Source organism: Mustela lutreola, chromosome 3 (genome assembly GCF_030435805.1).
Source record: "Mustela lutreola isolate mMusLut2 chromosome 3, mMusLut2.pri, whole genome shotgun sequence".
NCBI lineage: Eukaryota > Metazoa > Chordata > Mammalia > Carnivora > Mustelidae > Mustela > Mustela lutreola.
In genome coordinates this window covers 62,693,321-62,718,837 of record NC_081292.1, presented here as the reverse complement: position 1 = coordinate 62,718,837, position 25,517 = coordinate 62,693,321, and the positions used below count along the sequence as shown (strand labels likewise).

The 25,517-nt window shown below is 37.0% G+C and overlaps 1 protein-coding gene across 1 annotated transcript in view; it reads right to left on the bottom strand.

The window, feature by feature from the left end:
• The window catches only part of TRAM1 (translocation associated membrane protein 1), a 36,091-nt gene that overhangs the window by 3,083 nt on the left and 7,491 nt on the right, over window positions 1–25,517 (bottom strand). The window contains exons 2-10 of the mRNA XM_059166246.1: window positions 24,607–24,670; window positions 22,322–22,443; window positions 22,082–22,198; window positions 20,629–20,687; window positions 18,857–18,941; window positions 14,360–14,430; window positions 14,149–14,253; window positions 12,857–13,000; window positions 12,353–12,513 (exon numbers count right to left, since the gene is read on the bottom strand). Coding sequence (XP_059022229.1) covers window positions 12,353–12,513; window positions 12,857–13,000; window positions 14,149–14,253; window positions 14,360–14,430; window positions 18,857–18,941; window positions 20,629–20,687; window positions 22,082–22,198; window positions 22,322–22,443; window positions 24,607–24,670 — 928 coding nt within the window. The remainder of the gene's footprint in view (window positions 1–12,352; window positions 12,514–12,856; window positions 13,001–14,148; window positions 14,254–14,359; window positions 14,431–18,856; window positions 18,942–20,628; window positions 20,688–22,081; window positions 22,199–22,321; window positions 22,444–24,606; window positions 24,671–25,517) is intronic.

Sequence of the window (25,517 nt, the reverse complement as noted above, 5' to 3'; positions counted from 1 at the left end):
CTGGTACAACTTGCAAGACCGGGGGCAAGAGAAAGCCCTTCCGCAAGAAGCAGAAGGATGAACTGGGATGCTCTGCCCCATACACACAGTTCCAATCTGGGGAGGTAATAAGAAGTACACTGCTTGGAGGCTGGATGTGGGGAACTTCTTGTGGGGCTCTGAGTGTTGGAAGAAGCAAACAGGAATTACTGATATTATCTACAAAGTACCCAACAGTGAATGAGCAGTCCACACCAAGACCCTGGTGAGGAACGGTACCATGCTCATTGACAGCAGGCCATCCTGACCATGGTATGAGTTCCACTATGTACTACCTCTGGGCTTAAGAAGGGGGTTAAGTTGACACCTAAGGAGGAAGAGATTTTAAACAAAAAAGAATCAAAGAAAATTCGGAAGAAACATAATGGAAAGAAAAAGCAAGCCACAATCAGCAGTTCCATAAGAGCAGGCTTCTTGAGTACACTGCCTGAAGACCAGGCCAGTGTGGCTGAGCAGAGGGCTATGTGCTAGAGGGCAAAAAGCTGGAGCTCTATTTGAGGAAAATCAAGGTCCAAAAGGTAAATAAATCCTCCTCCCTCCTATCTTCAACTCACATAAAGAAGGTGTTTACCTTTGAAGAGAAAAAGAAGAGAAAAGAAAAGAAAAAGGTCCTCAGGTGATCCACATCTGGAGTTATCACACAGGGACTCATAAAATGAGTAATAAAAATAAATGAAAAGATGGAGAATTTCATGAGAACTAAATCTTTAATCCTAGAACTGGAAAATACAGTAACTGAAAATACAGACTTAAATAATGAATTTCATAGCAGATTAGGCGCAACAGAAGAAATCAGTGAACCAGAAAAAAAATACTTAGATTGGGGGCGCCTGGGTGGCTCAGTGTGTTAAAGCCTCTGCCTTCGGCTCAGGTCATGATCTCAGGGTCCTGGGATTGAGCCCAGCAGAGCATTGCCTCTGCTCAACAGGGAGCCTGTTTCCTTCTCTCTCGCTGCCTGCTTCTCTGCCTACTTGTGATCTCTCTCTCTGTCAAATAAATAAATAAAAATTAAAAACAAACAAACTTAGATTAAAACTCAGAAAAAAAGGGATGAAAAATGCAGAAAGCATGGACAGGGTAAAAAGGGTTTAACACATATATTGGAGTTCCAGAAGGAAAGGAGAGAGAGAATGGGGTAGAAGAATATTTGAAGAGATTAGGGTCAAGAATTTTCCAAAAATGATAAAAGAAGTCAAGCCAAGCAAAATTCAGGAAGATCTGTATGACAGAGAACAGGATAAAGACAAAGAAAATCATATTCCTAAAAACAAAGACAATAATTGTCAGATAATTAGATGCAATTATATGCTGCTGACAAGAGATGAAATTTATATTTAAGGACAAAGAAAGGTTTAAAGTAGAAAAATAAAGAAAAAGATGCACCATAACATCTTACCAAAAGAAAGTTGGTGCAGCTATAGTAAATACAGAAATTTACTAGAAATGAAGACAGACATTCAGTAAGAGGACAAATTCATAATTTACAATAACCCTAAATTTTGATGTACTTATACGTCTCAAAATATTTAAAGTGAAAGCTGGTAAACTACACGGAAAAGTTCAGTATCTCCTGCAATAACTGACTGAACAAATAGAACTCCTTCTACCAAATCAGTAAAGATATAAAAGATTGAAAAATACAACTAACAAATCTGACCTGATATACAACTAATAACCAAGAAATTCAGAAAACACATTCTTTTGAAGTCCAAATGGAACATTTACCAAAACTGAACACATGCTGAGCCATAATGAAAGTCTCAACAAATTCCAAAGAACTGAAATCATTCGGAATATATTCTTTAGCCATAACAGAATTAAGCTAGAAATCAGTAACAAAAAGAAAACTAGAAAATGCCCATGTAGTTGTAAATTGAACAATGTATTAATAAATGATCTGTGGATCAAAGAAGAAATCAGATTGGAATTATAATATCAAAATTTGTGAAATTCAATTAAAGCACTGCTGAAAGGGAAAGCTTGCCTTTAATTGCAAGTAATTCACGAGATGGGCAGAAAATCAATGATGTAAAGATCTATCTCAAGAAGGTAAACCACAAATAGCAAAGTAGCAAATCAAGCCCAAAGAACCACGAACAGAAATCAATGATATGACTAAGAAAATAAAAAAAGAGCCCACAAATGTTAGCTTTTGGCTAATGGGGGGGTGGGGGAAGGGCATAAATTACTAACATAGGAAGTAAAAAATACTACTATTCTACACAAATTAATAAAAGAATATTATGAATAATTTTACTGATACATTTGCCAAGTTAGATGAAATGAAAATTCTTGAGAAATACAATTTTCCAAAAGAGACACAATAAGGAATAAAAACCTGAATAATCCTATTATCTATTAAAGAATGTAAATCTATAGGTAAATAGCCTCCTCCAGAGAAGATTCTAGGTTAGATGGCCTCACTGGTAGATTCTTCCAAGCATTTAAGTAAAAAAGAATGTTGACTTCACACAAAGGATAAAACTGCCCAATACTTTTATTTATAAAGCTATCATAACCCTGACACCAAGATGTGCTAAGAACATTACAAAAACAAAACCAGGCTAATTAGAGGCCAATCTTTTATATGAACACAGGTACAAAAATCCTAACAGAGATACTGAAAAACACCAATCTACTAAAAGCTATGTATTATCATCAACTTGGATTTAAGCTAAAAATGTAAGGCTGGTTTTACATTTGAAAATAAATACATTACTAAAAAATACACATCAATATCCTTTATGAATATAGATATAAAAATGCTCAATAAAATACTAACAAACCAAATCAAACAATATCTATAGAGGATTATATGCCATAACCAAATGAGATTTATCCCAGGAATGCACTGTTGGGTTAACATTCAAAAACCAATTAATAGTAATACATGATATCAATAAAATGAAGAACAAAAACCATTTGATGATTTCAGTAGATGCAGAAAAAGCAAGTGACAAAATCTAACATCCTTTCATGAAAAAAATACTAATAAATTAGAAATAGAAGGGAACCTCCTTAAGCTGATAAAAAGGCATTTAGGCAACCCACAGGCAACATTATATGTAATGGTAAAGGACTACACGCTTTCCTGATAATATCAGGAACAAGATAGGAATGTTTGTTCTCTCCGCTTCTACTCAACATTGTTTTGGAGGTTCTAGCCAGGGCTGTTTGGCAAGAAAATGAAATAAAAATCATCCAGATTATGCGGGGGAGGAGTCAAGATGGCGGGGGAAGAGTCAAGATGGCAGAGAAGTAGCAGGCTGAGATCAGCTAGATAGATTATCAAACCATTGCAAACACCTACAAATCCAACGGGAGATTGAAGACAAGAAGAACAGCAATTCTAGAAACAGAAAATCGATCACTTTCCGAAAGGTAGGACCAGCAGAGAAGTGAATCCAAAGCAAGGGGAAGATAGACCGTGGAGGGTGGGGCCAGCTCCCGGCAAGTGGCAGAGCAATGGAGCACAAAATCAGGACTTTTAAAGGTCTGCTCCACTGAGTGACATCGCTCCAGAGGCTAAACCTGGGTGAAGCCCACGCGGGGTCACGGAAGGATCGGAGGTGTGAGTGTCGCAGAGCTCACAGGTATTAGAGCGGGGAAACCGGCTACAGAGACAGAGCCGAGGAGTGAGCTCTCAGCTCTGGGGTTACCTTGAACTGGTCGCAGGCTAGGTGAGCTCAGAGTGCAGCCAGAGGCCAGGGAAACGGGAGTGATTAGGCTCTTTTCTCTGATAGCGCACTGAGGAGTGGGGACCCCAGCTCTCGGCTCCTCCGGCCGGAGACTGGGAGGCCGCCATTTTCATTCCCATCCTCCGGAACTCTACAGAAAGCCTTCAGGGGACAAAAGCTCCTGAAAGCGAACCTGATCGGATTACTTAGACTGGCCCCTGGTAAGGACAGTGCAATTCCGCCTCAGGCAAAGACACTTGAGAATCACTACAACAGGCCCCTCTCCCAGAAGATCAACAAGAAATGCAGCCAAGACTAAGTTCACCTACCAAGGAGAGCATCAGAATTCCAGAGGAGGAGAAAGCAAAGCACGGAAGTCATGGCTTTCTCCCCAAGATTCTTTAGTCTTGTAGTTAATTTAATTTTTTTTTCTTCTGCTAACTTTCTTTTTTAACTTTTACCCTTTTCTTTTTTAATGTTTTTAAACTAGTTTATCTAATATATATATATTTTCTTTTTTATATTTTTTATTTGTTTTCTTTAAAAAAAATTGTTTTTTTTTCCTGAACTTCTTTTTATCTCCTTTATCTCCCCCCACGATTTGGGGTCTCTTCTGATTTGGTTAAAGTGGATTTTCCTGGGGTCTTTGCCACCTTATTAGTATTTTATTTGCTCCTTCATATACTCTTATCTGGACAAAATGACAAGGTGGAAAAACTCACCACAAAAAAAAGAACAAGAGGCAGTACCGAAGGCTAGGGACCTAATCAATACAGACATTGGTAATATGTCAGACCTAGAGTTCAGAATGACGATTCTCAAGGTTCTGGCTGGGCTCGAAAAAGGCATGGAAGATATTAGAGAAACCCTCTCTGGAGAGGTAAAAGCCCTTTCTGGAGAAATAAAAGAATTAAAATTTAACCAAGTTGAAATAAAAAAAGCTATTAATGAGGTGCAATAAAAAATGGAGGCTCTCACTGCTAGGATAAATGAGGCAGAAGAAAGAATTAGTGACATAGAAGACCAAATGACAGAGAATAAAGAAGGTGAGCAAAAGAGTAACAAACAGCAACTGGACCATGAGCGGAGAATTCGAGAGATAAGTGACACCATAAGACGAAACAACATTAGAATAATTGGGATTCCAGAAGAAGAAGAAAGAGAGAGGGGAGCAGAAGAAGGTATATATTGAGAGAGGGGAGCAGAAGAAGGTATATATTGGAGAGAATTATTGGAGAGAATTTCCCTAATACGGCAAAGGGAACAAGCATCAAAATCCAGGAGGTGCAGAGAATCCCCCTCAAAATCAATAAGAATAGGTCCACACCCCGTCACCTAATAGTAAAATTTACAAGTCTTAGCAACAAAGAGAAAATCCTGAAAGCAGCCCGGGAAAAGAAGTCTGTAACATACAATGGTAAAAATATTAGATTGGCAGTGGACTTATCCACAGAGACCTGGCAGGCCAGAAAGAACTGGCATGATATATTCAGAGCACTAAATGAGAAAAACATGCAGCCAAGAATACTATATCCAACTAGGCTATCCTTGAAAATAGAAGGAGAGATCAAAAGCTTCCAGGACAAACAAAAACTGAAAGAATTTGCAAACACCAAACCAGCTCTACAGGAAATATTGAAAGGGGTCCTCTAAGCAAAGAGAGAGCCTAAAAGTAGTAGATCAGAAAGGAACAGAGACAATATACAGTAACAGTCACCTTACAGGCAATACAATGGCACTAAATTCATATCTCTCAATAATTACCCTGAATATTAATGGGCTAAATGCCTCAATCAAATGACAAAGGGTATCAGAATGGATAAAAAAACAAAACCCACCAATATGTTGTCTACAAGAAACTCATTTTAGACCCAAGGACACCTCCAGATTTAAAGTGAGGGGGTGGAAAACAGTTTACCAAGCTAATGGACATCAGAAGAAAGCTGGGGTGGCAATCCTTATATCCGATCAATTAGATTTTAAGCCAAAGACTAAAATAAGAGATGAGGAAGGACACTCTATCATACTTAAGTGGTCAGTCTGTCCAATAAGAAGATCTAACAATTTTAAATATCTATGTCCCTAACATATGAGCAGCCACTACATAAACCAATTAATGATAAAACCAAAGAAACACATCAAATATAGAATAATAGTACGGGACTTTAACATCCCCTCACTGAAATGGACAGATCATCTAAGCAAAAGATCAAAAAGGAAATAAAAGCCTTAAGCAATGGACCAGATATATTCAGATTTCCATTCCATCTCAAAGCAACTGAATACACATTCTTCTCTAGTGTACATGGAACATTCTCCAGAACAGATCACATCCTGGATCACAAATCAGGTCTCAACAGGTACCAAAACACTGGCATCATTTCCTGCATATTTTCAGACCACAATGCTCTGAAGCTAGAACTCAATCACAAGAGGAAACTTGGAAAGAACCCAAATACATGAAGACTAAACAGCATCCTTCTAAAGAATGAATGGGTCAACCAGGAAATTAAAGAAGAATTGAGAAAATTCATGGAAACAAATGATAATGAAAACACAACGGTTCAATATCTGTGGGACCCAGCAAAGGTAGTCCTGAGAGGAAAATGTATAGTGATACAAGCCTTTCTCAAGAAACAAGAAAGGTCTCAAATACACAACCTAACCCTACACCTAAAGGAGCTGGAGAAAGAACAACAAAGAAAGCCTAAACCCAGCAGAAGAAGAGAAATCATAAAGATCAGAGCAGAAATCAATGAAATAGAAATTAAAAAAACCAACAGAAGAAATCAACGAAACTAGGAGCTGGTTCTTTGAAAGAATTAATAAGACTGATAAACCCCTGGCCAGACTTATCAAAAAGAAAAGATAAAGGACCCAAATAAATAAAATCATGAATGAAAGAGGAGAGATCGTAACTAACACCAAAGAAATACACACAATTATAAGAACATACTATGAGCAACTCTACACCAACAAATTTGACAATCTGGAATGAAATGGGTGCATTCCTATAGACATATAAACTACCACAACTGAACCAGGAAGAAATAGAAAACCTGAACAGACCCATAACCAGTAAGGAGATTGAAACAGTCATCAAACATCTCCAAACAAACAAAAGCCCAGGATCAGAAAGCTTCTGAGGGGAATTCTACCAAATGTTTGAAGAAGAACTAATTCCTATTCTCCTGAAACTGTTCCAAAAAATAGAAATGGAAGGAAAACTTCCAAATTCATTTTATGAAGCCAGCATCACCTTGATCCCAAAACCAGACAAGGATCCCATCAAAAAAGAGAACTACAGACCAATATCCTTGATGAACACAGATGCGAAAATTCTCACCAAAATACTAGCCAATAAGATCCAACAGTACATTAAAAGGATTATTCACCACAACCAAGTGGGATTTATTCCAGGGCTGCAAGGTTGGCTGTTGTATCAATGTGATACAACACATTAATAAAAGAAAGAACAAGAACCATATGATACTCTCTATAGATGCTGAAAAAGCATTTGACAAAGTACAGCATCCCTTCCTGATCTAAACTCTTCAAAGTGTAGGGGTAGAGGGCACATACCTCAATATTATCAAAGCCATCTATGAAAAACCCACTGCAAGTATCATTGTCAATGGAGAAAAACTGAGAGCTTTTCCGCTAAGGTCAGGAACATGGCAGGGATGTCCATTATCACCACTACTATTCAACATAGTACTAGAAGTTCTAGCCTCAGCAATCAGAAAACAAAAAGAAATTAAAGGCATCCAAATCGGCAAAGAAGTCGTCAGACTATCACTCTTTGCAGATGATATAATACAATATGTGGAAAACCCAAAAGGCTCCACTCCAAAACTGCGAGAACTTGTACAGGAATTCGGTAAAGTGCCAGGATATAAAATCAATGCACAGAAATCAGTTGCATTCCTATATAGCAACAGCAAGACAGAAGAAAGAGACATTAAGGAGTCAATCCTATTTACAATTGCACCCAAAACTATAAGATACCTAGGAATAAACCTAACCAAAGAGGCTAAGAATCTATACTCAGAAAACTATAAAGTACTCATGAAAGAAATTGAGGAAGACACAAAGAAATAGAAAAATGTTCCATGCTCCTGGATTGGAAGAACAAATATTGTGAAAATGTCTATGCTACCTAAAGCAATCTGCACATTTAATGCAATCCCTATCAAAATCCCATCCATTTTTTTCATAGAAATGGAACAAATAATCCTAAAATTTATATGGAACCAGAAAAGACCTCAAATAGCCAAAGGAATATTGAAAAAGAAAGCCAAAGTTGGTGGCATCACAATTCCGGACTTCAAGCTCTATTACAAAGCTGTCATCATCAAGACAGCATGGTACTGGCACAAAAACAGACACATAGATCAATGGAACAGAATAGAGAGCCCAGAAATAGACCCTCAACTCTATGGTCAACTAATCTTTGAAAAAGCAGGAAAGAATGTCCAATGGAAAAAAGACAGCCTCTTCAATAAATGGTGTTGGGAAAATTGGACAGGCACATGCAGAAAAATGAAATCGGACCATTTCCGTACACCACACAGGAAAACAGACTCAAAATGGATGAAAGACCTCAAAGTGAGAAAGGAATCTGTCAAAATCCTTGAGGAGAACACAGGTAGCGACCTCTTCGATCTCAGCCGCAGCAACATCTTCCTAGGAACATCGCCAAAGGCAAGGGAAGCAAGGGCAAAAATGAACTACTGGGACTTCATCAAGATCAAAAGCTTTTGCACAGCAAAGGAAACAGTTAACAAAACCAAAAGACAACTGACAGAATGGGAGAAGATATTTGCAAACTACATATCAGATAAAGGACTAGTGTCCCAAATCTATAAAGAACTTATCAAACTCAACACCCAAAGAACAAATAATCCAATCAAGAAATGGGCAGAGGACATGAACAGACATTTCTGCAAAGAAGACATCCAGATGGCCAACAGACACATGAAAAAGTGCTCCACATAACTCGGCATCAGGGAAATACAAATCAAAACCACAATGAGATATCACCTCACATCAGTCAGAACAGCTAAAATTAACAAGTCAGGAAATGACAGATGCTGGTGAGGATGTGGAGAAAAGGGGAACCCTCCTACACTGTTGGTGGGAGTGGAAGCTGGTGCAGCCACTCTGGAAAACAGCATGGAGGTTCCTCAAAAAGTTGAAAATAGAACTACCCTATGACCCAGTAATTGCACTACTGGGTATTTACCCTAAACGTACAAACATAGTGATCCGAAGGGGCACGTGCACCCAAATGTTTATAGCAGCAATGTTTACAATAGCCAAACTATGGAACAAACCTTGTTGTCCATCAGTGATGTCCATCAGTGACATCAGTGATGAATGGATAAAGAAGATGTGGTATGTATACACAATGGAATACTATGCAGCCATCAAAAGAAATGAAATCTTGCCATTTGCGACGATGTGGATGGAACTAGAGGGTATTATGCTTAGTGAAATAAGTCCATCGGAGAAAGACAACTATCACATGATCTCCCTGATATGAGGAAGTGGAGATACAACATGGGGGGGGGGGTTAGGGGGAAGGAGAAGAATAAATGAAACAAGATGGGATCAGGAGGGAGACAAACCATAAGTGCCTCTTAATCTCACAAAACAAACTGAGGGTTGCTGGGGGGAGGGGGTTGGGAGAGGGGGGTGTGGTTATGGACATTGGGGAGGGTATGTGCTATGGTGAGTGCTGTGAAGTGTGTAAACTTGGTAATTCACAGAGCTGTACCCCTGGGGATAAAAATACATTATATGTTTATTAAAAAAAACAATAATAATAAATTAAAAAAATTAATTAAAAAAATCATCCAGATTAGAGAGGAAGAAGTAAAACTATTTCCATTTGCAGATGACATAGTCCTGCATACTGAAAATGCTAAAGAGTCCACACAAAAACCCTACTACTAAATAATAATCCTAAGAAGTTCAGGGGCGCCTGGGTGGCTCAGTGGGTTGGGGCCTTTGCCTTCGGCTCAGGTCATGGTCCTGGTGGTCCTAGGATCGAGCCCCGCATCGGGCTCTCTGCTCAGCAGGGAGCCTGCTTCCCTTTCTCTCTGCCTGCCTCTCTGCCTACTTGTGATCTCTGTCTGTCAAATAAATAATAAATAAAATCTTAAAAAAAAAAAAAAAAAAAAAAAAAGAAGTTCAGGGGTACCTGGGTGGCTCAGTTGGTTAAGTGACCACCTTCGGCTCAGGTCATGGTCCTGGAGTCCCAGGATCTACCCTCATCAGGCTCCCTGCTCAGCATGGAGTCTGCTTCTCCCTCTGACCTTCCTCCTCTCATGCGTCCTCTCTCAAATAAATAAAAAAAAAAATCTTAGAAAAAAAATCCTAAAAAGTTCAGTGATATTGCAGGATAAAAGATCAATATGGAAAAATCAATTATATTTCTATATACTGGCAATAAACATCCAAAAATGAAAAGAAGAAAATTCTATTTATAATATCACCAAAAAGAATAAAATACTTAGGAATAAAAAAGATTTGTACAATGATAACTACAAAATTTAACTAAAAGAAATGAAGGAAGACCCAAATAAATGATAAGATATCAATGTTCCTATTTTTCAAGGAAATTGACAAATTCAAAGTAATCCATATCAAAAGCCCAGCTGGCTTTTGCAGAAACTGACAAGATTATCCTAAAATTCATACGGAAGTGCAGAGGACCCAGAATAACCAAATCATGAAAAAGAACAAAATGGAAGACTCACATTTCCTGATTTCAAAATGAACTAGAAAGCAACATTAATCAAGACAGGGTGGTACTAGCATAAGAAGAGGCATATAGATCTACAGAACAGAATTGAGAGCTCAAAAATAAATTCCTACATTTTGATCAACTGATTTCCTCTCCCCACTGAAAATAAGTTATTTATTCTGCCCTGTAAGCAGCTGATCAACTGATTTTTCAACAAGGATATCAGGACAACTCAATAGAGAAAGATTAGTCTTTTCCACAAATGCTGCAGGGGACAAAAGAATATTGTAAGAACAATGAATGTCAAATGGTGCAGCCACTGTGGAAATCAGTTTATTGGTTCCCCTGCAAATGTTAAATATTCAATTAACATTTGTCCTAGCCATTCTATTCCTAGGTATATACCCAAGAGAGCAAAAACAGATGTTCAAACTACAATTTGTACATAAATGTTTACAGCAGCATTATTCAATTAGCTAAAAAGTGCAAACAACCCAAATGCCCATCAGCTAGTAAGTGGATAAACATAATCTGTGAAAGAAACCAGTTGCAGAAGATCACAATTTATACGATTCCATTTATATGAAATGTCCAGAAAAGGCAATCGACAGAGACAGAAAATAGGTAAGTGGTTGCCAGAGGCAGGGGGAAGGAAGGGATAGGAAAAGACTGCTAGTGGGCATGCGGTTTCTTTTTGGGGAGACAAAAAATGTTCTGGAATTAGTGGTTCACACGCTTTGTGAATATACTTAAAAAACCACTGAAACATACACTTTAAAGGGTGAACCCTATGGTATGTGATTTACTAGATCCCGACAAAATGGTCATTAAATAAATACCACTGAAAGAAGTTAAAAATAATCTAGGTAAATGGAAGTATATACCATACTCACAGGCTGAAGTGTTCATTCCTCCCTAAAATGATCTACAGATTCAATGTAATGCTAATCAAATATCCCAGGAAGAGTTTCTTTGGCAGGGTGGAGGGCAGAGAGTGGAAAATGACCAAGATGTACTAAAATTTATATGAAATGCAAAGGCCCAAGAGTTGCTGAGACAAGCCTGAATAGGACAGGGCTGGAGGGCATAACTATCAAATATGAAGACTTCTAAGGAGCAAACCAGAGTTGATGCCATGTAACTCCTCTATGTTACAATTCCAAGTATAACACCAAATACTAGTTGAAAAAATTATTGCAATGTCAATGCATTTTCAATCAGAAGCCAGAAGGAGAAAAGAGGGTGGTAGATATAGACTCAAAGATGAAGGATCAAGCAATCAAAAGTTATAGAAAAGCTGTTCTACTCGGAACTAAAGGCAGATGGGAGGGGCTATAAAGAGGTTTTCCTTTTCTTTTTTTAAAAATATGAGTAAGATGCTTGAAAGCAAAAACTACCAATTGCTGGGTTAATAATTCAATCAAAAACGGCCCATATACATGGGTCTAGTGGAAAACCTGGGAGAAGAGAAATTTAGTAGACAGCTTTTGGGAAATAACCAATCCTAGGGAATCAATAAATTGTCGAATGGGTAAGTTTTACTTTGCTTCTGATTTTGCTAAAAACAGAATCAAATTTTCTTTGTAAGATTTAGGGATGCTTGAGTGGCTTAGTCAGTTGAGTGTCTGACTCTTGGTTTCAGGTCAGGTCATGATCTCAGGGTTATGGGACTGAGCCCAGCGTTGGGCTCTGCGCTCAGAACAGCATCTGCTTGTCCCTCTCCCTCCCCCTCTGCTCCCTCCCCTGCTCCTGTGCACAGTGCTCTCTTGCTCTCTCAAATGAAAAAAAATTTTTTTAAATCTTAAGTTTAGAATGAAACCCCACAACATTAAAAAAGAAAAAAAGTTTTCTACTTCAGCTTTTCCACGGCTTACTGAATACAAACCTGTTCCTTTTCTAGAAGACCTGCCTTTAGTCACTGTTGGTTTCTTCTTCACAGCTGGTGCCTGAAAAGCAGAATGTTCCCTCCACCTCCGAAGCTGAAAATTAATGAACTTCCACATCATGAATGCTTGGGTAATGCAAATGGATGCCAGGACAGCAATTCTGAGAATATTAAGGTTAATAAACAAAACATTAGAGTATATCAAAGCAATGGCCACTGAATGAAGTATTCTATCTAGCACTGACAGGATTCACTTGGTGCTAAATTCCCAATGGTGACAAGATGATGCTAATAAATAATTATCCCATTAATAGTTAATCTCTAAATTCAAAGAAATCCCTTAGCATTTCAATTAAAACATATGAGATTGCAGCAGGTTTGAAATCACATGAATGTGTTCCCCCCTGTATCTGTCTCTATTTTTTTAAGATGATCTACATCATAAATGGATAATATATCCTATATAGCAGTACAAAGTAAGAAAAATGTTAAAATGGGCTGTACCTTACGGCTAACACATTGAAGTTCCCAGCACTGAAATCCAATTTCTGATTCTCTGCTCTTGCAAGGCCAAAGCCAACCGTGAGTACAGAAAGAATTAAAGTCAGCAGTCTTCCCAAAACAAATAGAACTGCCCACAGAGAAAACCTGTAAGAAAATGTCTTAAGTCAAACTCATAAGATTGCAAAGATAGGAATAGATTCTAATAAAAATCAGATTCCTACTAAGCAAATGCATATTAAAACAATGTGCTATGGTGAGTGCTGTGAAGTGTGTATGCTTGATGATTCAAGACCTGTACCCCCAGGGCAAGGAATACATTATATATTAATAAAAATAATTAAAAAAAAACACAACATTTCTTATTGTTCTGCAAAAAAGGATTCTGAAGTAAAATGTTTGGGATCTACTATATACTATATCACACTTTTGGAGATAAATCACACAGCAGCTTTAAGATTCTAGAAGTCCAGTAAAGAAATAATTGACTCTTCGTTTAGCTGATCTCCTTTTTAAAAATGTAACTATTGGGGCGCCTGGGTGGCTCAGTGGGTTAAGCCACTGCCTTCGGCTCGGGTCATGATCTCAGGGTCCTGGGATCGAGTCCCGCGTCGGGCTCTCTGCTCAGCAGGGGCCTGCTTCCCTTCCTCTCTCTCTGCCTACTTGTGATCTCTCTATGTCAAATAAATAAATAAGATTCTTAAAAAAAAAATAAAAATGTAACTATTATTAATGACTACTGGCACAGAAAAATTCTGAAAACTGCTGGACAAAAGTTGTCCTGTTAATAAACAGGACACCCAATTCCCACTTAATAGGCCTAGTTTTACTTTCTTTTTTTAACAAGTCATACTATTCCAATTCTGTTTTCAGTCCAATTTTCCATTGAAATATTTTAGTATCTTTTAGGCTATATAGTCTTTTTTTTAAAGGCTATATAATCTTTTATTTCATTTTCTTCTTTCCTATTCCTGTTATCACTTCCCCATTACTCTTCCTCCAAAAGAAAAACATGCATTAAACCAAAGGGCAATTATAACAGAAAACTAAACCCCCAAAACCTTCAAAATTATAAGTTCCAATATAACATCTCTCCAGCAAAGATGAGACTCCCATTTTAGAGAATAAAATGCCAACCTGAATTGTAAAGTTTTTAAATTTTATTTTAAGCTACTACTAATAGCTTACAGAGTGATATAATTGCCCCCAGCATGGACCTTGGCAATAGCACAGTCCTTGGCAACAGACTTGACTTTAATTACACAAGAAATAGAATGGCTAAACAACTTACTTACCCTTTCTGATACTTTTCGTCACTAAAATAAAACAGGCGGGAAATGTGGAAAAGAAATTCAACAAAATAATGTAGCACCAGAAGAACAAGTCCTAGATGATTCAAGCTGTTAAAAGGACAAATTTAAAATGTAAAGATGAATTATCAATTAAAACAGACTAACCCACTATCTACCCAGTCCATTTACACATCCAAGCAAAACCCCAACTTACTTTAAAAGATAAGCTCCGGCAATGTGAAAGAGGTAAAGACCAATGTAGACAAGCTGACGAGGAATATCTTCCTGTAGATAGAGATGCATAATAGATTAAACATGCTGAACCATTTCTGTGTACAGCATATTATACTGTTTCATAAAAACTTTATTACAGATTTCACACACACATACACACTAAATTATGATGTAAAATCTAGCTTTTCATCTTGAGTTGTAGTCACAAATGTCTATAAAAACTGACAGTGTTAGGGACGCCTGGGTGGCTCAGCTGGTTAAGCGGCTGCCTTCAGCTCAGGTCATGATCCCAGCATCCTGGGATCGAGTCCCGCATCGGGCTTCTTGCTCAGCCGGGAGCCTGCTTCTCCCTCTGCCTCTGCCTACCACTCTGTCTGCTAGTGCTCACTCTCGCTCCTCTCTCTCTCTGACAAATAAATAAATAAAATATTTAAAAACAAAACAAAACAAAACAAGAATGGTACAAAGATCAAATGTTAGAAAGGGAGAACATAAGACAGTCAAATAGTACCATATATACTACTATGTTTTGAGACTCTTCGGGAAAAAAACCCAAGATATAATATCAAGTTTACAGTGGTTCTTCCAATTGGAGAAAGAAGGATCTCTGAAAATAAGCTGTCTTAATTTTTAAACTTCCAATGAAATATTTCTCCTTACAAGAGAGAGGGAGAGGCGCCCTGAGGTGGCTCAGTCGGTTGAGTGTCTGCCTTCAGCTCAGGTCATGATCTCGGGGTCCTGGGATCAAGCCCCACATTAAGCTCCCTGCTCTGTGGGGGGTCTGCTTCTCCCTCTTCCTCTGCCCCACCCCCCAGCTCATGCTCTCTCAACTAAAAAATCTTAAAAAAAAAAAAAAAGAGAGAGAGAATGGGAGAACAGTGTCAAGACTTAAATGCTGAAGTTCAACACAAGGGGCAGACAGAGAGAGAGGGAGGGAAGCAGGCCCCCTGCCGAGCAGAGAGCCCGATGCAGGGCTTGATCCCAAGACCCCAAGATCATGACCTGAGCTGAAGGCAGAGGCTTAACCCACTAAGCCACCCATGTGCCCCCGTGATACACATTTCCCCAGATGTGGTGTTTATATCACTGGCAACGTACAACGTGATTGTAGACAGTACACAACAAAACACTTTTAACTATAATTTTAAATAAAATATTTTAAATTAAAACAAGTGGCATGTGACTTGATATGGGAAATACTGCCATATTCTTCAGATGTGTTAATCTATGCTCCAAATTTCTGAGGAGAAAAGGGACTAAGGGGACTCCTGATACTTACAAAAAAAGCTTTACAAGTTTTTAAATTGCTGATTGATCACTAAACTCATTTTATAAAACCTGTCTAAGTCAATTTGCTGAAATAACTGCTGGAAAAACTATTTTAAAGAATATAACTTCTGTGGCGCCTGGGTGGCTCAGTGGGTTAAGCCGCTGCCTTCGGCTCAGGTCATGATCTCAGGGTCCCGGGATCGAGTCCCGCATCGGGCTCTCTGCTCAGCAGAGAGCCTGCTTCCCTCTCTCTCTCTCTCTCTGGCTGCCTCTCTGTCTACTTGTGATTTCTCTCTGTCAAATCAATAAATAAAATCTTTAAAAAAATACATGTTTGGGTAAGATACACAGCCTTAAAAAACCTCAATCAATGTGATTTCCAAGTGTTTATAGAGGGCCTCGCAAAGGAATCAATAGAGGGATGATGATGTACTCTGGACAAACTGAAAGGTTTCAAAAAGTGGCTCTAGTGATGAATGACAGATATGAACAACAAAGCTGCATGTGGAGAGTGTGAATATACCTTCCATGAAGTGGGGAGGGGAAAAAGCATTATTTCTAATTTAAAATACTCATAGGATATGCAAATATTTATATGTGTATATAATTAAACTAAATAAACTGAATATGAGAAATAAAACATTTGGCTATTTCACTGAGACTTCCCCCAAATTCCACATATTCAAGCTGGATAAGAAATTACATTGTGAATCTTCTTATGGGCAAAATGGAATAATGTTTATATTGAGGCATACATATTGTATGTATTTAAAATATTCTCCTTAAAAGAAACTGAGTTATCTGTGACTAACACACCTCTTGAACTGCTACTAACAGCAGTGTTCCTTTCTTTCTTTCTTCGTTTCTCTGTAGGATCAGTTCAAAAACAATCACTGTACTAGTTTCTTCCAGTAAAGTGTTCTTCCAAAAATAATTTTCATAGAGTAAATTTTAAGAAACTGTTTAACACATATGCAGCTGTTACTTTCAAATTATGTTAATTACTTGAAACAGTTACTTTCGACTGTCATATGTAGGTGTTAAAAATAGTTTCAGTTAAGTTCTAAGTTATGCAAATTATTCCATAAAAATTAGATTGCATTTCTGGAGAAATGCCATCTGGCAGGAATTGATAAAGAAAGGAAAACTTTGAAAACTAAAATGAGCAATTACTTTGAAATGTCCTTCCTTATTTACATGGTCAATGACTAAGAGACATATAGATTAATAATGGAGCCTAGAGGTATTATGTCTATGGGTATATAAGTCTGGACATGGAGAAAGCTTTAAATATTTGAGCCACAGTAGTAAGATGTTAAGAAACAATGATGTTCTCAGCAACACTGCCTGACAGAACTTTCTGCAATGATGGAAATGCTCTCTATCTCTGCTATACAAAATGGTAGACAGTATGGCCACATGTGGCTAAATGAGTACTTGCAGTAGGACTAAGTGTGACTAAGAAAGTACATTTTGTTTTTAATTATAATTACTTTAAATGTGGCTAGTGGATTCTGTTTTGGGCAGTGCAGCTCAAGGACATCTGTGGTTCACACTAGGTGCTTACTGAATATGGAAGGGCTTCTGGAAACTGTGAGCTTAAGGATCTTATCTTAACACCATTCTAAGCCAAAGGTTTTATCATCTTAATCCTTATAATCAACTTAACTAGAAAAACACTCCACTTGAAAAAGAAATCAACATAAAAAGAACTTTCAAGCCATAGTAAATGAATTCTATTTGGTGCAGTATTCTTTTTTTTTTTTTAAAGATTTTATTTATTTATTTGACAGACAGAGATCACAAGTAGGCAGAGAGGCAGGCAGACAGAGAGGAGTTAGTAGGCTCCCCACAGAGCAGAGAGCCCCACGCGGGGCTCGATCCCAGGACCCTGGGATCATGACCTGAGCCGAAGGCAGAGGCTTTAACCCACTGAGCCACCCAGGCGCCCCTGGTGCAGTTTTCTAATCATAGCAGACAGCATCAGTGATGACAGACGCACAGGACACAAAAACCATAGACACAATGCAGTAATAAATTAGGTAGCTATACTCTGGATTAACTACTTGCAGTACATATACAAATAAGTGTGGCTTTGGGGAAGTCAGAAAGGAAATGATCATGTTACACTTCTAAACTGAAAAGTAAAGGAGCTTTAAATGTGGACACATGTAAATATATATTCAACAAAGAGAGAGCATAATGAACCCCCACACAGCCCTCTCCAGCTTCAATAGTTGTGAACTCAGGACAAAACTTGTTTTGTCCATACTCCTGTATAGGATTTTAAAAATAATCTCTCCCCCAAAAAGGGAGTAATAGTGTGTGATTAATTTAACAGTATTCCAGAAAAAGATGTGCTGGGATCATAAAATTAGAGAGTATCACTGTGAATGAAGCCTAAAGAGAGCACAGAGGAAAAGAGAGCAGGGAGGAGGTGGTATAAACCAGAGAAACCACCGCAGAGCACAGGTGACCTGCTGTATTTAGTTTCAAGCTACAGGGAGGTAGTAAAGGTTTGAGAGAAGAAAGAGTTGGAAGAAAGAAACTAAAGTGTGCTCAGCAGTATCACAGAGTCTGACCTGAGAAGTACTGAGGGTAAAATGGAAAGAAAGATATCGCACTGCTCCAGTTGTTATTTGTTAAAACAAACAAACAGATATTTTTCTCACATTCTAAAATAAAAAGAATCCTCCACCCATTTCAGGAAAAGCTTCACTGCTGAGTATTTAACTACAGCTTACTTTATTTAATACTGAATTTTTTTTTTACTGGGCCTTAACACATAGAACTGTTAGCTGCAGAATAATCTGATTAATCCATTTGTCTCATCTGTGAAACTCCTAAGAATATCAGTAACATACAACTAATATTACATTATTTGTAATACTAATATAACAGATTTTAAATTTGTTTAAATTTTATTTAAAATTACCACGAATACAATTTTAAGACAAGTGATTAACATGTCAAATGTAAAAGATTCCACTCGAAGTTAAAATATGACCAAAGATTTTCCCAAAGAAATATGTGAGGATATTTAGTCCTTGTGGAAAGAGCGGAGGTGGGAGAATAAGTGGGGAAGAACTGAGGTGGGAAAGAAAACTTGAGGTTAGAGGCATGAGAAAATGTCCAATTTTAGAGTGACTTTTCAAAAAAAGGAAAAAAACGGCAAGACAACTTGTAAAAATACAGAATCCCAGCTTACTTTTTTGGTTTTCTGGAAGTAGAGTTCAGGAAAAGCATGAAACCAGTAAGCCAACTGGGCTATGTAGAAAAACTTCATTTGAAATCTGCAAAGAAAGGAAAAAAATACCTTTTAAAGCACCTTATTTTTAAAGAATAAAGTAAAAACAAAAGTGGGAAATCAGGATGTACAAAGTAGCTACCTTCTGTTATCATGTCAGGTCTCCCGGCAGTGCTCTGCTCCCCTTTAACAACTCCCCAGCAGCCACTTCCCTATCTCCCTAGAATATTCTCAGCACCAGTTGATTCCTCTAGATTAAACAACAGATGCAAAGACATTATCTGCAGAACCTTGCTGACCTGCACGCTAGCAGGGAGGAACCAGACGCCCTAGTTTATTAGTAAATTAATACTGATGTGTCATGCTAGCTACCAGAGACATAAGGAGCATGACTTTGAGGGAATCACCTTACAGACCTTTAAGAATTTCACCAGGAGGAAAGCAGGAAGGGCAAAGAGATGGACACAAAGTGAAGGTGCCTGGAAGAACAATCACCTGAAATTGGTATAATCACAACTGCAAACATCCATTGACTTTTTTCTTAGGGAAATAAGGTAACTCTACTTGGTTGGAACACTGAGAGAGCTCCCAAATAAATGGAGGAAAACCAGGATCAGAAAGAGGAATACAGCATGGAATGTTCCCCAGGAGATTGAGCTCATCAGTCTAGAATCAATAGTCCCTGGAATTATATCCCTCCAGTCCTCTTGTGTTCTCTTTGTTCTCCCTTCTCCTTCTCCTCTAGACTTCTAAAACTGAAAACCAAAATCCAATTGGAAATAAATTTTTTGTGGGAGGAGAGGAGAGATAGTCCTATATAAATATGATGTTTATTGCATAAAAGCTCACTGAATTAATATCATTTGAAAAAGGCAGAATGACTCAGCAGCATGGGTATTATTGTTGGACTTAAAAACAAAGGTATGCATGGTCATGTTATTCCCTTCGTACTTTTCTCTCCAATTCCCACATCACAGTGCATTTATTGAATGTTGTCTAGTTGACAATCACCTACATATGGCCTGGCACATTGAAGGATATATAATATAAATAGTTCCTACTTGCTGTCAAGTTACACAGAGTCTTGGTGGGCATGGGCACAATATAAGACTTACATAAATGAAACAATTATAGAACATCCAAGACAATGTAGAGATATTACCTAAGATATTATACATAGAAATGACAAATTCAGGAAAGCAAAAGACAACATAGGCTAATGCAGCAAGGGAAAATATGGAATAGCTGTGCTAGAGGTGGGCTTGAAGAATGAGTAACATAGCTGAATGTCTTGGCAACACTGAGCTTTTTTACAGGACTGTATTGAAACCTTGGGGGCTAGGAAGATAAAAAAGAGACAATCGCTACCCTGAAGTTTACAGTGTAAGAGAAGAAATGAAAGGAGTAAAAAGAGACTGGGGCGTGGACGAGGAGCAAAAGTATGGAGAAGATGGAGAACTAACGAGGAGAAAGGTTGAGGAAGAAGGGAACTAAATTAAGATTATTGTTAAAATCAGTTTTCTCAAGCTAATGAACGTGTCGGAAATATTATCACATACATAAAAAAAAAGTAAGTGCACAAGAAGTTTTTGTTCTTATGGCAGAGGGACTGCCAATGACATACCTATTGTATGAATTTGCCAAAGTCTTAAAAAGAATGACAAGAATGGGTTCCGCTCAAAAGTGACATGATCATGGTCCATAACTAAGAAAAGCCTGCTAAAATGACTTACGTCATCAGGTTATGGGGATAAGCCCTCCACAAGATAGTTGGGTCTGAGATGTAGTTTTCCTAAGAAAGAAGATATAAAAATTAGCCTATTGAGTATAATGCAAATTTCTTGGACAATAAGACAGTATTTTCATTTCTTGCACATTTATAGTTTCCCAGATTGGGCTCCAAAGAGCCCACTGAAGCTAAAACTTCTTAGTTGTTTTAGTTATCTTTGATTCACTTGAATTGCTTATTTTAGCAAAATGACAATCACTATGAAGGATATGAAGTCAAATAGTGTAATTCCTGGCCTTCAAAATTCTTTCAATCCAATAGGGTAAAAAATACATGTATACGAACAAACATAAAACAATAAAAAAACAGTAATGGTACATAACAGAGGCAACAACACCTACGGGAGAGATGAATTTTGTTTTGGGTGATCAGAAAAGGGTTTCAGGAAAGATGTAGCACCTGACAGGAGAAGGAGGATCAAGGTGCTATCAAGTTTTATAGGCTGATGTCCACATACTAATCCAAATCTTTTTCTTAGATAACCAGATCTATTCAGTGAGAATTATGGTATATGAAAAAAAACCCACAACCAAAAAACCCCAACAAACCTCTCAAGTGACTTATCTTTAATAAGAATATTTTCCTATTGAAATGTATCATTGTTATATTTAAAAAAATTATACAATAGATTTTAAGCAGAAATTACATATATTTATAAAGTATCTTTAAAAAAATTAAAGTATCATTAAAGCAGCAGCATAAAATGGCATGAGCCCTGGAAAGATTGAGTCTTAATCTATTTCCAACTATTACACACTTTGCTTGTTTATTCATCTCTAACATGGCGATTAAAAAAAATTATGAGTCCTAACAAACTAAAAAATATGTAAACTCTAGAGTGCATATAAATTTTAGAGACTGTTAATACTATTGTAAACACTACCTTCCCCCCTCACTAGTTAGAATGATACAGTTGAAGGAATGATACAGTTGAAGGATTTGATAGCTTTAACTGAAAAGTCACACAGTATTTTAAGTTGCTTGGACACTACTTGGACTGTTTATAAAAGAAATGATTAGAAACATTACAATTCACATAACCCAGGAAAAGTTATCACTAACTTACCCTTTTTGCTCATATAGATATATCTGCAAATGACTACAGGATATAAAAACATTCAGGCTGACTAAAAATGAGTGAGACTTTCTGAAACATTAAACACAGTTTAAAATTTCTGCTGTATGAAAACTAATGAAAAGAGAGGCTTACTGATGAAACTTGATTTATACTAGTTCAATAGGAGAATTCCTAATCTCAGATAAGAACAGAATAGGGGAGGGATTTTCTAAGGTTCAGGATTTGCTTATGAGCATTAAAAACAGGACATCATTTTCTGTTCTGGGTATATAACACAAATACTTCAAGGAATGCAAATTTAAGCATAGTATATACTTACAGATATAAGAATGAATGTGCCCCAAATACAAGAAAAAAGGTAGAATGCACTAAGCTGACCAGATTCATTAAACTTGCTGTGTTTCGTTTTGGAGAAGTGCATTCGCCTGTTAATTTTCTAAAAATAAAAATAACCATTAGTAATTAAGAATATATTATAAGGCATATTTAATATGTGACTATTATAAGTACGGAGAGCTAGTATTTTATCAAGTATAGATTTCTAAGATTATATACTTACATCCAACACATACTCTTGAATTATGGCATGAATAATTATCGCCACTAGCATGTAGAAGAAAACTGTAGCCAAGTCTTTGATACCATAGTAATAAAGGGATGTTGATTCAGTAGCTTGTTCTTCTGAAGGCCAAAAAGGACAGAACACACATATACAAAAATATACATAAGATTATAAGAACAGTACTAAGTACAACATAGTTATGGAAACAAACAAAAGAACACTAACTAATAAATAAGTTCTATAGAAACATTATAGGTGATTTGTTTTTGGATATCTTGAGTCTTAGAAGCAATGAAAATTGAAGACTACCCAGAAATCCAAGGCCTCAAGAATTATAAAAGACTTGACACATGTTAGTTACAGCCATCAAAGACCAAAAAACAGGGAAAGGGAGGCCATACTCAGATCCTTGGGAAGACTATAAAATTACCATTATCCCAGGTAGCGATTAGGTTACATCAAAGTTATATTTAGCCTATCTGTCTGTCTTTTCAAAGAACTTTTGAAATTTTCTACCTCTTTTCAAACTAGACACTTCATTATGATTCTGATAGGAAAAACTGATTTAACCTTTGTCTAAATGAGTTTTGACCTATAAGCACTATACATAGAGGCAACTGTCACTTAAAATTGTCTTTAATGGGGGCGCCTGGGTGGCTCAGTGGATTAAGCCACTGCCTTCGGCTCAGGTCATGATCTCAGTGTCCTGGGATCGAGTCCCACATCGGGCTCTCTGCTCAGCAGGGAGCCTGCTTCCCCCTCTGTCTCTGCCTGCCTCTCTGCCTACTTGTGATCTCTCTGTCAAATAAAATAAATAAAATCTTAAAAAAAAAAATTGTCTTTAATGCTCGAAATTGTTCTATTTTTCAAAACAAATCTTAATCAAATACTTATGAGTTGCTATAAATTGTTCTCAAGCTTTACATTTATGGAAATTATTTGAGAAAAAGAGCATTATTCTTCTCTCTGACATATTCAAATTTCAAAACAACTTTGTGATTTTGAGTGATCTGATATCTAAATCACTAAATCAAATGTGACTGACCCTTGAACAGCACAGGTTTGAACTGCGTGGGTCCATTTACCTGCAGATGTTTTTGCAAGAAATATAGTACTGCCAATGTATATTCTTGTCCTTATGATTTTTAATAAAATTTATTTTTAAAAAAATAACATTTTTTTCTCTTTAATTATAATAATGAGGTATATCATACATTTAACATAAAATATGTGCTAATCAACTGTTTATGTTATTGGTAAGGTTTCTAGTCAAAAGTAGGCTATTAGTAGTTAAGGTTCTGGGGACTCAAAAAATTGTATGTGGATTTTTGACTGCACAGGCGTCAAAGCCCCTAACCCTCTGCATTATTTAAGGGCCAACTGCATGTATACAACTATGTAACTGAATTAAACCCAATTATTTCAATGTTATATAACTGGTCCTATATTCTAAATACAGAGCCAATACTTGTCTTGAATATGTTAATATTTAATTAACCAAATGCCCTCATCCATGCTGCTTAACTGTATCACTGTATTCAACTACAATCAACTCTGAATAACAACTTTCACATTGCATAATTTAGAAATAAAACTTTTAGGGCTGCCTGGCTAGCTCAGTTGGTGCAACATGCGACTCTTGATCTCAGGGTCATGAGTTCAAGCTCCACATTGGGTGTGAAGCCCCATGTTGGGTGTTTTAAAATTTTAAGCCTACTTAAAATTAAAAAAAAAAAAAAAAAAGAAATGAAACTTTTATAAATAGAGCCTGATATTGTAGTTTATAATTCCTAGAGCTTACTGACATTTAGAGGTAGAGCACAACAAAACACAAAAATAAAACAGGTTTAAAAGGACTTTTACTTTAGGTCTAAAACATAACTCACAGGTCAGAAAAACTGAACTTAAACATTGTATCTTTAGAAACCTTAATTGAACGATAACACTTTAAACAAATATATAGTATCTATTCTTAGAATTTTCTTATGAAAAAGATCAGAGGGAAGAGAAGGCAAAAAAAAAATGTTCTCCCATGGAAAGTCAAGTTCATTTATAAAATATACAATAAAGGTCAGACACATAAAATCTGATTTTCATATAATCTATAGGGTGAAGTCAACAAAATACCTAATTTCTTGCATTACAAAATTAAAATAATGTTCAATCTAATCATGAATGGAATCTATTAAAATCAACGAATTTAGCATTCATGATAATCTCCAAATTTGTTCAAGTAAACTTACTTCTACTTAAATAGAAAATCCTGAAAGAAAACTACCTACCTGTTGCAGGGAGGGTAACATTGTACTGAAGAGTAACAAAAATGATAGAGGCTTTTGCTGTTATCTAGAAAGAAAGAAGGAAAAAAAAAAGATCAAGTCAGTTTGTGACCTTATCCCAAATAGCAGATCGAGGGAGAAAAACATTTTAAGTGCTGTCCCCAAATATAAGAATCAAGGGCACCCTAGTTCTCGAGGCACTGTGACAGGCATAACTGATTTCCTGATCACCTAGGGGTTGAGCCTGGGAGTACTGCAGTTTAGGTGAGTTTGTGTTATTCCTAACTTTAAGAATTCAAAGGAGACACTCTTTAGTTTCAGTAAACAGAAATTTGACAAAGAGTCTCTACTCTAGACCTATACAATGAACAAAGTTCCTATAAAAAAAAATTGAAATGCAAATTAACAAAGAAAAGGAAGCACGGTTACCACCACAAAAATAGTTCAAAGGTGGGGGTCTGTGGTGTGTGTGCATTTATCTCTCACACACCTGGGATAGTTAAGTGGTCAATAAATATTTAACTGACCTGATTATTGGTAAAAGTAAAGTGGTCAGAACAGAAAAATGGAATGCTTACTCAGTATTTATGGGCACCAGGTAATGTGCTAGACAAGAATGAATAACAAAGATGAACGATACAATCCCTGACCACCTGTAGCTCAGTTGGATCAGGAAGATGGGTAAACATATTGCTATAATATTATAGAATCAGATATTCTATAATATTGTAAGCCAACAGGTATTCACGATAAACAATGATTATTTTTTTGTTTTTGTTTTTTTCCTGGGGTGGGGAATGAGGAATGTTCTGGAAAAGCTTCTTGGAGGATACGGTGTGGAACTGCTTCTTTTTGGAAAACAGAAGTTCCCTAAGCTCTAAGAAGGGATGGTGAGGGCAGCTTGGGTAGAAGAA